General features: G+C 34.3%; 1 protein-coding gene and 1 non-coding gene across 6 annotated transcripts in view; both read right to left on the bottom strand.

Moving 5' to 3' along the window:
- Positions 1 to 17,538, bottom strand: part of COP1 (COP1 E3 ubiquitin ligase) — a 284,440-nt gene that overhangs the window by 103,328 nt on the left and 163,574 nt on the right. For all 5 annotated transcript variants that reach the window (XM_059051973.2, XM_067031134.1, XM_059052006.2 and 2 more), the window contains 3 exons: positions 14,988 to 15,131; positions 12,520 to 12,628; positions 12,054 to 12,135 (listed from right to left, as the gene is read on the bottom strand). In XM_059051973.2, coding sequence (XP_058907956.1) covers positions 12,054 to 12,135; positions 12,520 to 12,628; positions 14,988 to 15,131 — 335 coding nt within the window. The remainder of the gene's footprint in view (positions 1 to 12,053; positions 12,136 to 12,519; positions 12,629 to 14,987; positions 15,132 to 17,538) is intronic.
- Positions 787 to 867, bottom strand: LOC131747185 (small nucleolar SNORD12/SNORD106). The gene has a single exon (XR_009332818.1). It is a non-coding gene; the product is annotated as a small nucleolar SNORD12/SNORD106 (small nucleolar RNA).

Below are 17,538 nucleotides of genomic sequence, written 5' to 3'. Positions count from 1 at the left end.
ACACAACACAGCTCTTGGTGTGAAGATTCGGTTCCCCACCATTTGGGCTTACGATACAGCTAGCTTCTCCCAAACCAAGTGAATGGAAAGAGAATGATGAAGACAGATAAACTAATTTCAGAAGGGACATATCTTCACTTCTACAGTATTCTGGTATCATGAAGACTGGAGCAATGGGGAAGCAGAGGAACTAAACAAGTGTGGGAATAATAGAAGCCAAAGATCACTGGGGTCCATCTGGCATGCTGGCCAACACAAGCCTTTTAATTTCATTTGGATCCAGGAGATATTATAGTTAGTAGAGTTTTAACTTATGGGAATGATAACTGTTATCATAATGCTGTTTATTTATTACGTTACAGTTCATTTTTTAGTCCTCTGATGATAAGAAGTGGAAGCATTTCATTCAGTATGAGTTAAGTAAAATTAATTTTTAAAATTTACCAAGATTTCAAATTCAGCACTTTTACACTAACATATACAACTATGAAAATTTGGAATAAATCAGGCTAAATTTAGGGTGTCCTAAAGCCTAAATTCTTCAAACTCATATGTGGAGGGGAAAAAACCTTTAAAGAATGTGCTTATTCTATTTCAAAAGCAAGATTATTTATTAGAAATGACTCTTAGGTTATGTATTTTAAAAGGAAAATACATTTTCCCCAAAGAACTTATAAAATGGCTCATGAAACTCTTTTCTGATTACCTTGCTAGGTACTGACAGTTCTTTAACATGCAAATATGTGCACATATAATTGGAAGTAAACTGTTTTTATTTTTTAACTTTTTCTCTTGTAACTGGCTTGGAGAAGTTAGATCAACATGGTTGATCTGTTGGGAAAAAGTTCAGTCATCATTTATGAGGAATTAAACTATTTTTAAAATATACAGATCAGAAAAATATCATTTGTAAGAACTGAGTATTTAATTATGCAATGAAAAAATAACTTCCATTGTTAATAATGGTTAAAAATTGATTAAACAACAAATATAAAAAATGTTAAATATTTTTGTGTAAAATACATTAAAAGTAATTTAAAATATTCTTACTATAAAATTATTATAAAGGTTATATTTTATAAGTAAAATCACCAAACAGCCAAGGAGTGAGAAATATATTTAAGAAACAGTAAATATAGGCATTCCTGTATTGAGGGTTTTGTTCCAGGCCACCACAATAAAGCAAGTACTGTAATAAAAGGGAGTCACAAAATGTTTGTTTTCCCAGTACATGTAAAATCCATGTTTACATTATACTGCAGTCTATTAAATGTGCAGTAGCGTTATATCTAAAAAAAAAAATTTTACACACCTTAATTTAAAAATATTTTATTGCTAAAAAATGGCAACCATCATCTGAGTCTTTTTACTGTTTTGCCTCTAAGTTGATGGCTTCTGCCTGATCAGAATGGTGGATGCTGAAGGCTTGGGGTGGCTGTAGCAACTTCTTAAAGTAAGACAGCAGTGAAGTCTGCCCCATCTATTAACTCTTCCTTTCATGAACAATTTCTCTGTTTTCAATTGATTCTGCCCAGATTCATCAGAGGAATCACTATCTATGGCAGATACAGCCTTACAAAATATATTTCTTAAATAATAAGATTTGAAAGTTGAAATTACTCCTTGATCTATAGGCTGTAGAATGGATGTTGTATTAGCAGGCATGAAAAAAACATTAATCTCATTGTCTCTCTCCATCAGAGGTCTTGGATGACCGGGAGCATTGTCAATGAGCAGTACTATTTTGAAAGGAATTTTTTTTCTGAGCAGGAGGTCTCAACAGTGGGCTTAAAATATTCAGCAAACCATGTTGTAATCAGATGTGCTGTCATGTAGGCTTTGTTGTTCCATTTAAGGAGCACAGGCAGAGTGGATTTAGCATAATTCTTAAGGGCCCTACAATTTTCAAAATGGCAAATGAGCACTGGCTTCAATTTCAAGTTACCAGCTGCTTTAGCCCCAACAAGAGTCGGCCTGTCCTTTAAAGCTTTGAAACCAGGCACTGACTTCTCTTCTCTAGTTATGGAAATCCTAGATGGCACCTTCTTTCAATATAATACTGTTTCATCTACATTGAAAATATGTTGTTTAGTGGAGCCACCTTCATTATCTTAGCTAGATCTTCTGGATAATTTGCAACAGCTTCTAATCAGCACTTGCAGCTTCACCGTGCACTTTTATGTTGTAAAGACAGTTTCTTTTCTTAAACCATATGAGCCAACCTCTGCCAGCTTCAAACTTTTCGTCTGAAACTTCCTCACCTCTCTCAGCCTTCATAGAATTGAAGAGAGTTAGGGCCTTGCTCTGGATTAGGCTTTGGCTTAAGGGAATATTTGATCTTCTATCCAGACCACTAAAACTTTCTTCATATCAGCAATAAGGCTATTCCACTTTCTTATCATCCATGTATTCACTGGAATAACACTTTTAATTTCCTTCAAGAACTTCTCCTTAGCATTCACAACTTGGCTAAGTGTTTGGTGCAAGAGGCCTAGATTTCAGCCTATCCTGACTCTCAACATGCCTTATTCACTAACCTTAATCATTTCTAGCTTTTGATTTAAAGTTAGATGTGCCACATGAAAAGATGCTCAACATCATAACTAATTATTAGAGAAATGCAAATCAAAACAACAATGAGGTACCACCTCATAGTGCTCAGAATGGCCATCATCAAAAAATCTACAAATAACAAATGCTGGAGAGGGTGTGGAGAAAAGGGAACCCTCCTACACTGTTGGTGGAAATGTAAGTTGGTGCAGACACTATGGAAAACAGTATGGAGGTTCCTCAAAAAAATAAAAATAGTTGCCATATGATCCAGCAATCCCACTCCTGGGCATATATCTGGACGAAACTATAATTTAAAAAGATACATACACCCCTATGTTCAAAGCAGCAGTATTCACAAAAGTCAAGACATGGATAAAATCTAAATGTCCATCAACAGAGGAATGGATAAAGAAAGTGTGGTACATACATATACAATGGAATGCTACTCAGCCATAAAAAAGAATGAAATAATGTCATTTGCAGCAACATGGATGTACCTAGAGATTATCATACTAAGTGAGGTGAGAAAGAGAAAGACAAGTATCATATGACATCACTTATATGTGGAATCTAAAGTATGACACGAATGAATTTACCTATGAAACAGAAATAGACTCATAGATTTAGAGAACAGATTGGTGGTTGCCAAGGGGGAGGGGAATGGGAGAGGGATGGAGTTGGAGGTTGTGGTTAGCATATGTAAACTATTATATATAGAATGGGTAAACAACAAGGTCTTACTGTATAGCACAGAGAACTATATTTGGTATAGTTAAACCATAATGGAAAATAATATGAAAAAAATGTATATATATGTATAACTGAAACACTCTGCTGCACAGCAGAAATTAATACAAACATTGTAAATCAACTATACTTCAATTTATAAAAAATAAATAAATAATAAAGTGAGATGTGCAACTCTTCTGTTCACTTGAACAATTAGAGGCCAACGGAGGGTCATTAACTGGCCTAATTTCAACATTGCTATGTCTCAGGGAATAGGGAGGCCTAAGGAGAAGGAGAGAGACAGAGGAACGGACAGGGGTGGAGCAATCAGAACACATACTACGTTTATCGATTAAGTTTGCCATCTTATATAGGTGCAGTGTATGGCACTCCAAAACAATTACAATAGAAACACCAAAGATCACTGATAACAGATCACCATAACACATATAAAAATACTGAAAAAGTTTGAAATTTTGCAAGAATTACCAAAATGTGACAGAGAGACATGAAATGAGCAAAAGCTGTTGGAAAAATGGTGCCAATAGACTTGCTCTATACAGGGTTACTATAAACCCTCAATTTGTAAAAAACATAGTATCAGCAAGGTGCAATAAAACGAAGTATGCCTGTAACACTTTTGAGAAAGGCTTAAATGCATTTGGGAATGTTAGTACCAACCAAGATAGAGTAATCTGTCAGTCTCTCTCACTGTGAGTTTACTCAGGACAAGTATCAAGAAAACCGAAAGTAACTCTCTGAGGAATGTGAATAATAAGGAAAACCACTCATTTGTGGGAGGAAATTCAAGACTTAAGAAGTGACCAACATGGAGGTGAGAATACTGTTTTGTTCCTCACTCTATTCTCCCATAGAGAGGCAAAGTCAGTACCTCAATCAGCAAAAACTAAGGAAAATCCCTGTGTATCTGGCCATAAGACTAATAAAGGGGGTTCTTGCAAGCCAGAGGTTTGGGAATAATTTTCATTGTTTTTCTTTTGTTTCATCTTTTTTCTCTTTCAACTTTTCCCCAAGGGAGGGCTTGAGTCACAGAGCTGCATCAGTATGGGAAGCTAATGCACCAAGAGAAACTCCATCTCCATAGCCATACCCTACTTTCTTGAGAAACCCTCAGTAATAAAGACCCTGGGGGATGAAGAGTGTGCAGGAGAAACTTCAAAAAGAAAGCACTGGAAAAGGAGATCCCATACTTCTGTGTATGAACAGCATCAGTCTTGTAGTTACTTCTGAGTTCTATGTGCAAGATGGACACAAAGTAGAATGGCAAAGGCTATGAGCACTGAACTATGTTTGAAAAGACCTACTAATTTCCAGATTAACCTCTGACTGGCATATGCATCAGGCAAACCAATGGAGTGCAGCAAAGGCTTTGAAAACTGACCTGACAGTAAAACAACCACTCACATAGGCAAGATAGAACTTACAGTCAAAATCTAAACCAACTGGTTGCCCGATTTAAAAAAACAAAACAAAGCACTCTCCAGAAAATCTGAACAGTACCCAGAGTTGTACAAAATAATATTCAAAATGCTTAACATATAACCTCAAAATAACTCAACATACAAAAATCCAGGAAAATGTGAAGAATTTTCAAAGGAAGATGCAATCAACAGAGCAATGCTATAAAACAGATGTTAAAGCAACTATTGTAACTACGTTCCATGGGGTAAAAGTAATAAACACATTTAAAATTAATGGAAAGATATACATACTCAGAAGAGATATAGAAACTGTGAAAAAGAACAAAATAGAAAAATTTAAAACAATTACAGTAATTTACATAAAAGATTCACTGAGGTAAATTCATAGCAAAAGGGAGATGGACACATAAAAGTTAGTGAACAAGAAGACAGAAGAGAAATTACTCAATCTGAAGAAAGGAAAAACTATTGATAAGAAAAGGACAGAGTCTCAGGGACCTATAAGACAAAATAAAAAGGTTTAACATTCATGCAGTTGGAATCCCAAAGGAGAAAAGAATGAAATTACTGGTTTGATGAATATCTAACAAAGCAGTTTCAGAAGAAAGAATATCAATAGGGATGAAGAGTGACATTAAATACTGATAAAAGGGTCAGTTCACCAAGAAAATACAACATGTCTAAATGTTCCTGACCCTAATAGAGCTTCCCCCCAAAATGAGGCAAAACACCCTCCTCCCCAAGATAACTGAAAGGAGAAATAAAACTAGATTTCAACACTCCTGTTTCATAATTAATAAAACAAGGAGACCACAAAAGGGGGGATATAGAAAACCAAAAAAATATTATCAACAAGACTGATCTGACACTTATAGAATACTCCATCAAACAGCAGAGTATAGATTTTGTCAATACACTTGGAATATTTACCAAGGTAGATTGTATTCTGGGCCACAAAACAAATCATAACAAATTTAAAAGGATTAAAATTATATAAAAATGTGTTCTCTAATTATAAAAGAATTAAGCTATAAATCAGTAACAGTAAGAGCTCTGACATTCTTTTTTAAAAACATGGAAAATGTTAACATATTTTAAAATAATTCTTAGCCATGCAAGACAATCACAAGAGATATTAGATGTAATTTTGTTTATTTATTTTTATATTATTTATTCATTTATTTTTTGGTTCTCTGACCAAGAATCAAACCTGTGCCCCCTGCAGTGGAAGCACGGAGTCTTAACCACTGGACCACTGGGGAAGTCACAGATGTAATCTTAAATTGAATGAAAAACACATTATATGAAAATCTGTGGGATCAGTTAAAAGAGTGCTTAAAGGGAAATGTCTAACAAAAAATATTTATATTAGAAAAGATAAATGCTCAAATCAATGACATAAACTTCAACTGTAACAACCTAGAAAAAGAAGAAATTAAACCCAAAGCAAGAAGAATAAAATTAATGGACAAATATCAATGAAACTGAAAACAAAAAACCATAAAAACCAATAAAATCAGATATTTGAAAAGATCAATAAGATTGATAAACCTAACATCACACTGATCTAAGTACATAAATGATTAAAAAAAGAAAGGACACAAAATATCAATTCCTGAAAGATACAAACTACCAAAGCTCACTCAAAAAGAAATAGATTAATTGAGCAGTCCTAAATCTACTAAAGAAATTAAATTCTTAGTTAAAACCTTCAAACAAAGAAAACTCCAGGACAGAAAGCTTCAATGACAAATTCTACCAAACATTTAAGAATTAAACAGTAACAATTCTAAATAATCACTTCCCTCCACCCACCCCACCCAGGGGTACACACACAGAAAAGGAAGATCATTTTAGGAGGCCAGCATTATCCTAACACAAAAAGACATTACAAGAATAGAAAAATAACCCTCATAAACATAGATGTAAAAATCTCCCCGAAAAAAATTAGCAAATCAAATCTAACAATATAGAAAAGACAGGTAATATATCATGACCAAGATGAGGTTTTTCCTGGAAATGTAAGGCTACCTCAAGATTTGAAAACATATCATTACAGGGCTTCCGTGGTGGCACAGTGGTTAAGAATCTGCCTGCCAACACAGGTGACACAGACTTGAGCTCCGGTCTGGGAAGATCCCACATACAGCGGAGCAACTAAGCCCGTGCACCACAAGTACTGAGCCTGTGCTCTAGAGCCTGCGAGCCATAACTACTCAGCCCACAAGCCACAGCTAGTGAAGCCCGCATGCCTAGAGCCCATGCTCTGCAACAAGAGAAGCCACTGCAATGAAAAGCCTGCACACCACAATGAAGAGCAGCCCTCCCTTGCTGCAACTAGAGAAAGCCTGCACACCACAATGAAGAGCAGCCCTCCCTTGCTGCAACTAGAGAAAGCCTGTGCACAGCAACAAAGACCAAACACAGTCAAAATAAATAAAATAAATAAATTAAAAAAAAACCCAGATCATTATAGTTCATGATATTGAAAAACAATAGAATCATCTCAATAGATACAGGAAAAGCATGACAAAATTCAACATCCATTCATGATAAAAAATTCTCAGCAAACTAGAATAGAACTTCCTTAACTTGACCAAAAAAAAAAAAAAAAAAAGAAATGCCTAGGGCTTCCCTGGTGGCGCAGTGGTTGGGAGTCCACCTACTGATGCAGGGGACAAGGGTTCATGCCCCGGTCCAGGAAGATCCCACATGCCACGGAGAGGCTAGGCCTGTGAGCCATGGCTGCTGAGCCTGTGCGTCCAGAGCCTGTGCTCTGCAATGGGAGAGGCCACAACAGCGAGAGGCCCGTGTACCGAAAAAAAAAAAAAAAAAAAAAAAAAAAGCCTAATGCAAAACCTAAATCTAACATCATATTAATGATGAAAGACTATAAGCTTTCCCCATAAGATCAGGAACAAGGCAAGGATATTTGCTGTCACCACTCTTGTTCTGGAAGTTCCTGCAAGTACAATAAAGCAAGAAAAAAAAATGAAAGGCACACATGTTGAAAATGAAAAGGTATTAATGTTTCTGTTTGCCAACATTATTGGCCCAAGGAATCTCCACACATAATCTCTTAAAAGTAAAGAGTGCTTTAGCAAGGTTGTTGAAATGTAATTTATATTTAAAAAATCAATTGTTTTTCTATAAACTAGTAAAAAATGAATGGATATTAATATTTTAAATACCATTTTCAATAGCACCAAATATTAAACTATTTAGTTGTAATAATGTGCAAGATCTGCATTCAAAAACTATAAAACAATAAAACTATGATAAGAGAAATCCAGAAAGGACTAAATATGAAGAGATAAACCACGTTCATGGAAGTCTTAACACATTAAGATATCAACTCATCCCATACTAATCTATAGATTCAATACTATCTCAATCAAAATTCCAGCAGGATTTTCTGTAGGTACTGGCAACTTGATTCTAAACTGTTTATGGGAAAGCAGAGAAAGTAAAAAGCTAAAATCGTTTTCAAGAACAAAGATGAAGGATTCACACTAAATGATTTCAAGACTTAAGCTACAAATCAAGACAATGTGGTATAGTAAAAGAAGAAATACATAGATCAATGTAGAATCTAAAAAATGTCATACCCTTCTATCAGAAATGGACAGATCCAGCAAGCATAAAATCAGTAAGGACACAGTTGAATTCAACAACCCCATAAATCAACTGAATATAATTGATATCTACATACTACTTTATCCAACAACAGTAGGATACACATTCTTTTCAAAGTCACATGCAACATTCATCCATTCTGGGCCATAAAACACACCTTAACAAATTTAAAGAATGGAAATCATACAATGTATTTCTTAGACGACAATGGAATTATACTTGGAGATCAAACAACATGCTTCTAAGTAATACATAAGTCAAATAAGAAACCTCAAGTGAAATTTAAGACTATTTTGAACTAAATGAGAATGAAAATATAACTTATCAAAATCTGTGGGATGCAGCACTCAGAGGAAAATTTATAGCACTGAATGCACATATTAAGCAAAGAAAAAAAAAAGCAAAATCAATAATCTGAGCTTCCAATTTAGGAAACCAGAAATAGAAGAGCAAATTAAATCTAAAGTAAGCAGAAGGGAAGTAATAAAAATTAGAGCAAAAGTCAAATTAAAATCAGGAAGTCAACAGAGAAAACCAATGAAACCAAAAGCTGGTTTGAAAAGATCAATTAAATCGATAAGCCTCAATGCACTCTGTAACAAAATCTCAATGAAGTTTTTTTGCAGAAATAGAATGAAATCCATCCTAAAATTTATGTGGAATCTTAATAGACCTAAAATAGCCAAAACAATCTTGAAAAAGAAGAAAAAATAATGGAAGACTCACTTCCTGATTTCAAAACAAAGCTACAGTAATCAAAACAGTATGGTAGTGGCATAATGATAAATATATAGACCAATGGAAAAAAATAGAGTCCAAAAATAAGCCCTCACAGATATGATAAAATGACTTTTAACTATGGTGCTAAGACCTTTCAATGGAGAAAGGACAATCTTTTCAACAAGTGGTTCTGGGAAAACTGGATATTCACATGTAAAAAATGAAGTCAGACCCTTACTTTACACCATATACAAAACTGAACTCAAAATGGATCAAAGCTACAAATGTAAGAGCTAAAACTATAAAACTGTTAGATGGAAACATAGGCCAAAAGCTTTATTACATTGGATTTGGCAATGACTTCTTGGATATGACATGAAAGGCACAGGCAACAAAAGAAAAAAATAGGCAATTTGGAATTCATCAATATGAAAAAATTGTGTGCATCAAAGCACACTATAAATCATATATAATGGATATATGATAATCATGATAAGGGATTAATATTCACAATACATAGAGAACTCCTAAAACTCAATAACAACAAAACCCAATTTAAAAATTGGCATAGGACTTGAATAAACTTTTCTCCTCAGAAGATATACAAATGGCTAATAAGCACATGAAAAAATGTTCAACATCACTATCATTTGAGGAAATGCAAGCAAAGCAAAACCACAGTAAGATACCACTTCATACCCATTAAAATCATTATTTAAAAAAAGGAAAAATAAAAGAACAGGTATTAGCAAGGATGTGGAGAAATGGAAATAGTTGGGTACTATTAGTGGGAATATAAAATGGTGCAGCCATTGTGGGAAACAGAATGGCAGTTCATAAAAAAATTAAGTATGTGATATGATCCAGCAATTCCATTTCTGAGTATATACCCAGAAGAACTTAAAGCAGGGATATGAAGAGATATTTTGCCATTCATGTTCATAGCAGCATTATTCACAATAGCCAAAAAGGGGAAGCAACTGAGTGTCTACCCATCAACGAATGAAACAAAATGTGGTATATTCATACAATAGATTATTTTTTGGTCTTATAAACGAACAAAATTCTAACACATGCTACAACATGGATGAACCTAGAAGACATTCTGCTAAGTGAAATAAACCAGTCACAAGAAACAGAAATTAGAAGGGTGATTGCCAGGAGCTGGTGAAGAGGGAATGGGGAGTTACTGTTTCAGTAAAACAGAAACAGCTTCTGAAACAGAGTTTCAGGTTTGCAATATGAAAAAAGTTCTATGGATTGACAGTGGTGAAGGATGCACAACAATGTGAAGGTACTTAATGCCACTGAGCAGTATACTTTAAAATGGTTAAAATGCCTTATTTTATGTGTATCTTAGTACAATTTAAAATCAAGGGACTTCCCTGGTGGCGCAGTGGTTAAGAATCTGCCTGCAGGGGACACGGGTTCAATACCTGCTCTGGGAAGATCCCACATGCTGCGGAGCAACTGAGCCCGTGTGCCACAACTACTGAAGCCCATGCGCCTAGAGCCCATGCTCCGCAACAAGAGAAGCCACTGCAATAAGAAGCACACGCACCGCAGTGAAGAGTAGCCCCCGTTCACCACAAGGAAGACCCAATGCAACCAAAAATAAATTAAAAAAAATAAAATCAGTAAGTAATTTTTAAAAAATCTCTTCCTACTTAAATTGCTCTTCCTACTTAAATTACTTCTATATTCCTGAGGAAGTACACAAGTATTCTCAATAAAGGCTACCCCACTACATTATTTTTAAGAAAAAGTTTAATTAATGAAACTTTGTATTCCAACATAAAAATGTCAATTGTAGCACAATGCTCTAAATAATTCAGAAATTCGAAGATAATTTCTTAAAGCAAATGCGAAGCAAAGTATTACAATCTATATATACTGTGGGTAAACAACTTGCTACTTTTTGATCTAAAACTTTTTGGGGGCCAAGCCAGTCATGTCATTTCCCTTTTACAGAATAGGACAGCTCTATCATTGTGAAATAAAGTTTTCAATGGTAGAGCCACCCTTGCCTATCTATCCACTAGTCTGCAAGTTACATGTTGAAATGAAGGAAAGGGCAAAGAAATTAAGGCTACTAACTCTAAGATAAACGAAACTTGTTAACAGGACTTTATAAATCTAATGATGAGAAGAACCAGGCCAAAACAAGACAGTAAGGTTAACAGAAAAGAATGAATAGTAAAGATGGATATACCAAAAAAAAAAGAAAAATGGAAGAGAGAGGTCAATTAAATTGGCAGAAAGAGGGCTTCCCTGGTGGAGCAGTGGTTAAGAATCCGCCTGCCAATGCAGGGGACACGGGTTCGAGCCCTGGTCCAGGAAGTTCCCACATGCCATGGAACAACTAAGCCCATGCGCCACAACTACTGAGCCTGCCCTCTAGAGCCTGCAAGCCACAACTACTGAGCCCATGTGTCACAACTACTGAAGCCCACGTGCCTTGAGCCCGTGCTCCACAACAAGAGAAGCCATGACAATGAGAAGCCCATGCACCACAATGAAGAGTAGCCCCTGCTCACCACAACTAGAGAAAGCCCACACACAGCAATGAAGACACAACACAGCCAAAAATAAATAAATAAATTTATTTTAAAAAATTGGCAGAAAGATGTAGAATTTTTGCCTTGAAACATGATAAACTTCATTAAGAGATTTTGGTAAGCACTCAGAATTTAGTATAATTCAAAATACAGAGATGTCTAAAGTTCATTTCATGGTATATATAAAGGAACTGGTTATAAAAATGTCACAGTGTGGCATGAACCCAGAAAACATTATCATAATGAAGATGCAGCATATTCATTTTTCTTTCACTCCAAGAAATATAGATTTTTTTGCTTAGTAGATTATTTTTAGAATAATCAGTAATCACAAAAGATTGTTATGAGTTTCAATAAATATCTGCATCTCTGTCAGTAAAAGGAATTAAGTTGGGGGAGGGAACTCAAATAGTACCTTTTGCATCATCAGAACCTGAAGCCAAGAGTTTAGGATCCATCAAATTAAAGTCAACACTCCAACACCTCTTCTCATGCTCCTGGATGGAGAAGGAAGACAAAGTAATCTCAAACAGAATATAGGTTTAAAATAAATAAAGCAAAACAAACAAACTTGATACCAATTTATCACTATGGTGGGAGGGAAAAGAACTGGCTATGAAAACAAATGAGATGCAAAGTAGCTCCTAAACTTTTTATATACACATTTACAAAATTACTGCTTTTGGAAATTCATTTGATACATTCTACAAATGCAAAAAGTCTGAAGAGATGCTTCAGAGAAGCATCTCTTTGGAATTACATAGGTACAGAAAATGCTAAATAATGACTTTAAATTTGTAACTATAAAACACATGAAGCTCTACAATTATTAAAAAGTGAAAATGTTATTCTTAAAACAAGTAACTAGTATCCTTATTTACCTGATAGACCTTTGACCTCTGTCCTGTGAATCCATCCCATAGGATGACGGTGCCTTCATAATCACTGCTGGCTAACAGGTTCTTATGGTAACTACTCCAACTGATACAGCTGAAAGAAAGGAATACAGTTAAGCCTCATTTTATATAAAAATAAATAACAATGGGTACAAAGAATTTTGATGTGTTCAGAAAGATTAGAACCCTTTCAAAATGGTTTACATGAGTTCACAATCATTATTCTGCCCACAATACATCTGGGAAGAAAGGTATCAAATATTTCCCAGATTTTTCAATTGAAACTACCAAGTTATGACCTGTAACCACTTTTCACGCTCGTCACGAGCTGGAAGATGGATATGATGAGCCTAAAGTTGCTACTGGCCATCTTTGATATGTGAGAAAAGCATGTCTGTAAGTGAAGATAATAGAGGCCAAGGTGGCATGAACACGCCATGGCAGAATGACAGACCTAATCAGACTGTTTAGGCCCCTGGATCCAGTTGTGCCCAATCATATAAACCAGTAAACTGGTTTGAATTGGATTTCTGTATTTACACCCAAATCTTAACTAATATAAGTGTATGACTGAAATTTCAATTAAATGCAGTTAATAGAATTAAACGTTTAACATTTATGGTTTCAGCTATTCTCAAATGTTTCAAAACTGAGAATGAGACATCTAAAAATACACTCTTTTTGTTAGACACATATGCACATCATGCATACAGTAAAGCTAATGTATATTAAAAGAAAAAAGTCACCTAGAAAGCAAAGCAAAGCAATTAACTTGATTTCGAAGCATTTGAACACAAAGTTTTTTGCTCTCTAACTAGTTGCATTCATGCTAAATTTTAGGGGTTGGAAGAGTTCATTTGCAACTTTAAATATACTTATTAGAATTTTGGGGAGAAATTATATGGAACAGTTAAGAGCCTTGGATTTAGACAGACCTAAGCTTAAATTCCAGATCTGCAACTTACTAGCTGTGGCTTTGGGTAATTTAGTTCACTTTCACAATTGGTGTGCTCCAAATTGGTTTTAGGCAAGCTTACATATTGATCCTTTCAGCCCCAAGCCCACAGTTTCCAACCTTGAACTGTTTCCTTCTCTTTATTCCAAGGTGCATACAGTACTGCCATAACTTTTACATATGTCAAGACAGAAAAGGTAAACCCTCTAATCCATATTTTCATTATAGTAACATTTACTTGATGTGGGCCAAGTACTGTGCTGAGTGCATTATGTGGATTTACTTAATGTACAATCCTATGAAATAGGTATTACTATTAGAGCCTCTATTTTATAAATTAGTAGCATGAAATGGTTAGGAGCACAGATTCTGTAACCAAACTACTTCTGTTGAATCCTGGCTCCTCCACAGAATAGCTGTGCAATCTTAAGCAAGTTAATGAACCTTTTTGTGCTTCAGTTTCCTTGGGTATAAAATGGGGCAACAACGGTCAGCTTAAGACAAAGCACTTAGGACAATGCCTGCCACGTAAGAATTCAATAAAGTTATGTCTTACTCACACTGTATTCTTTTCACTAAGGAATAAAGTATATAAACTAATAACTATAACAGATTCTCAATGATGAGCACCACTGATGAATGAGCACTATCAGCCTACCATTTTTATGAATGAATTAGAAAACAAAAAATAAAGCTATAACAAATAAAGACTACAATACTTGCTATATTATTAACATTATTAAAATGAGAACATATACACACAGACTATATGTGTCATTCATCCAGATAAAAAAGGTACAAGGATGACTGGAAAATGTTCAAAGTTCTAAATAAATTTATTATTAAGTGATTTCTTTACATCACTCCCTTTTAAGCCAGTGACTATGAAAACAGGGAAGCTTGTTTTAAAAATACAGATTCTAGGATTCCTCCAAGATTTGGGGGTGGGGCATGGGACAGGGGTGGAGATCAGAAGTATGGTCCAGTTTCTGCAGCCTTAACGGTACTCCAGGTTTAAAAAGCACTCATTATGAAATCTAATCCCTAATACATGAAACTTAAATACTATGTCCTCATGAAAAGAAGCAAAAAGTTCTTCTGAAAAGAATTCTTAAAACTGTAAACAATTATAATGTTTAGATATACGCATGCTAGAGGAAAAATTCTTGACTCTTGAGACACTATTCATTGGGCTACAGTACTCCTTCATTCAATACCCCATGAAAGGCCATCTACAATAAAGACCTTTATTTGATTAAGTGAAAGAAAGAGAATTTTCATTTGGTAAACAGAAAAACACTAACTACTAACCCCCACAGGGAAAAAGCAACCCATGTCTATAAAAAAGATATTCTGATGTATCCTCTGTATACAATTAAAGTGTTCACCATGAATGAGTAAGGAGTCTAACGAAAAGGTACCAAAACAAACTCATACTACTTATAGATATTAACTGTTACATACACACTGCATTATGCCAAGGAAATAATGTAAATACCTGATTTTGGAATTGCAGGTCATTTCATTTTCAGGGTAATGAATATCCACCGCATCCTGAATGACTGTGCCATATTCATAGACTTTAATCTTCTTTGTAACCCCAGCAATTGCAAAGTAGTCACAATCCCGGTCAAATTCAATACTAAGGGAAAAAGTACATACGTGGGTCAGTAAGACTATTTACCTACCCTTGTGATGTTTACAGTGACAACATTTCAGAATTTGTTTTTTTCTATTTCTAAAGTGATTCTGTCTACAAGGATAATAATCTACTTGAAATGCCCTCAAATCGTACTAGGCCTTATGTCCAGATTAAGTCATTATCAAGGCATATAAAATTACAAGTGGTGGAGAACTGTGCACAGCCACAAAATTCTGAACCATAGATGGTTCTTGTGTTCCTAGTAACTTGACGTGTTTTTCAATTTGGCTTTAGTAACCATATTACAAACAACATACCCAACTGTCAAGGCTAACAAGTTATACTGTAAAAGTAGTGAGGGAAGATTCAATACTTTGGTATATTAAAAATACGTCAAAAAGAATTGCCAATAAATCTTCTCATAAATTCTAGCTATTTCCCTTCCTGCCATACTGTGGGGATGATAATATTTCACAATTTTTAACGTTATTTTAATAAATAAATGAGTACACAAGCTGAATTACTGAAGCAATTAAGGAAGAGGTGATGACAAAAGGATAAAATACACAGAAGAATGGAATCTTTGAATAATCATTATGTTTCCCCCAATCCATTTCTAATCTCCCAATCAGATATGATCTCTCTGATTTATGAACCACAAACAAACAAGGGAAAAACTAAAAATCTCTCCAATTCAAGTTACTTAGGAAATTCACCCCTCTCCTACTGACTTTTTAATAGAAGTTTCAAAATAAGTTACTTCAAAGCAGAGCACAAGGCTTTATTCACTTTTATAGACCTCAACTTGGAGTCCTAAAAATGTTGTTACATAATCAGCAAGAATACTAAGTGACCTAATGGAATTAAGAGTAAAATGAATCATCACATATATTATTTCTCAATGAGTTAAGTATCTTTCTAGAAGCTTATTCATAAAATTAGAGAATACATAACAATTCTTATTGATCTTCAACTAATTATATAATAATAATAAACATTCATTAACCACTCACTAACTATACCACTGCACATATTAACTCATTTAATTCTCATCATAACCCTATGAGATAGGTATTAATTTATCCACATTTTACATATGAGAAAACTGAGGACTAGAGATGAGGTAACTTGCCCAAAGCATCTTGTAAGTGGTTAAAATGATATGCTAGTACTCTGCATAATTCAAGCATTTACTAAATGCATACAAATACTTACATGACATACTTTTCTGCATAGATTAACTGTGATATCCTTTTACCAAAAAATATATGGTTAGTTAATAATATAGTAAGAATATTTGCTAAGCTGATAATGAATAAGGAAAATAAGGACACATTAAGAATGCTTCCCATAAAAATACACTTTTAAATGCTCAGTTTTCATTATAGCTTTAAATCCTTCCTTAATTTTATAAATTTTTTAAAGGAATTTGATTAAATGTCATTGACTATTGCACAATTCAGCAAATGCTCCCTCCAATACAGTATGACCATGTAGCAATGCAATAGATTTATCTGTACAACAATTTCAGCTGAACTGCTGTCTCAGCTAATGTCATCTGCCCTGCGGACTCTAATCCAACATAACTGTATCGATGGCAACTATTCATCTATCCCAACTCAATTTATACTCACAGCCTCATGCCACAGAATGAGAAATATTACTGTGTCTATCAAAGGACAGAGTTATCAGAAATCCTATCCTTAACTTAGGAAATTTTGTTATGGCTGAGACTTCAAGGGAATACCAGTTATGTTATCTCTAAATATTTTTCTTCCTCCTACAAACATGCATGGCTAATAAGCCAAAAACATTCCAAATGTTGTACGAGTAAAAGTCAACATGCCACTTCCAAATTATTTGTTTTTAAATACAAAAAAAGTTTAAACACTAACTTATTAAAAGTCAAAAGATACTGCAGGAAGAAAACTGGCATATAAATTAAAATGCTGTCAAAGGAATGGATTTGATGATATTAAATAAGTAATTGAGTCTATTATTTCTTCCTTTGCTACCCCGTTATTCAACACAGCTCTCTTTCTTCAACAAAGGTTATTTTTTAGCTATATCAGATCATTATTAACTCTCATACTAAAAAATTAACTTTTTGTTTTGACTTTACTGCTATTGTTTTCTTACATTTTGGTTATGTTTTCTTCTTAATATGTTAGTATTACAAGGACTTAGATCATATCCTTTTTTAATATTCTAGGATATTGAGGTTCTCTGTAGTTTAAAAACAAGATTTTAATAGAAATACTGATCAAAAAATATAAAGAATAATATTATTTCTAGTAAATTCTGGTTAAAAGGATAAAAAAGACCAACAGCTTCCTTTAAAAAAAAAAAATGCAAGTACTTCCACATAATTAAGACTCAGAATTTAAGTACTTCCAAACATGAATCA

This window comes from Kogia breviceps, chromosome 1, assembly GCF_026419965.1.
Source record: "Kogia breviceps isolate mKogBre1 chromosome 1, mKogBre1 haplotype 1, whole genome shotgun sequence".
In the NCBI taxonomy this organism is placed as follows: domain Eukaryota; kingdom Metazoa; phylum Chordata; class Mammalia; order Artiodactyla; family Physeteridae; genus Kogia; species Kogia breviceps.
The sequence above is the reverse complement of the archived record's forward strand: the minus strand, read 5'-3'. Positions and strand labels throughout refer to the sequence as shown.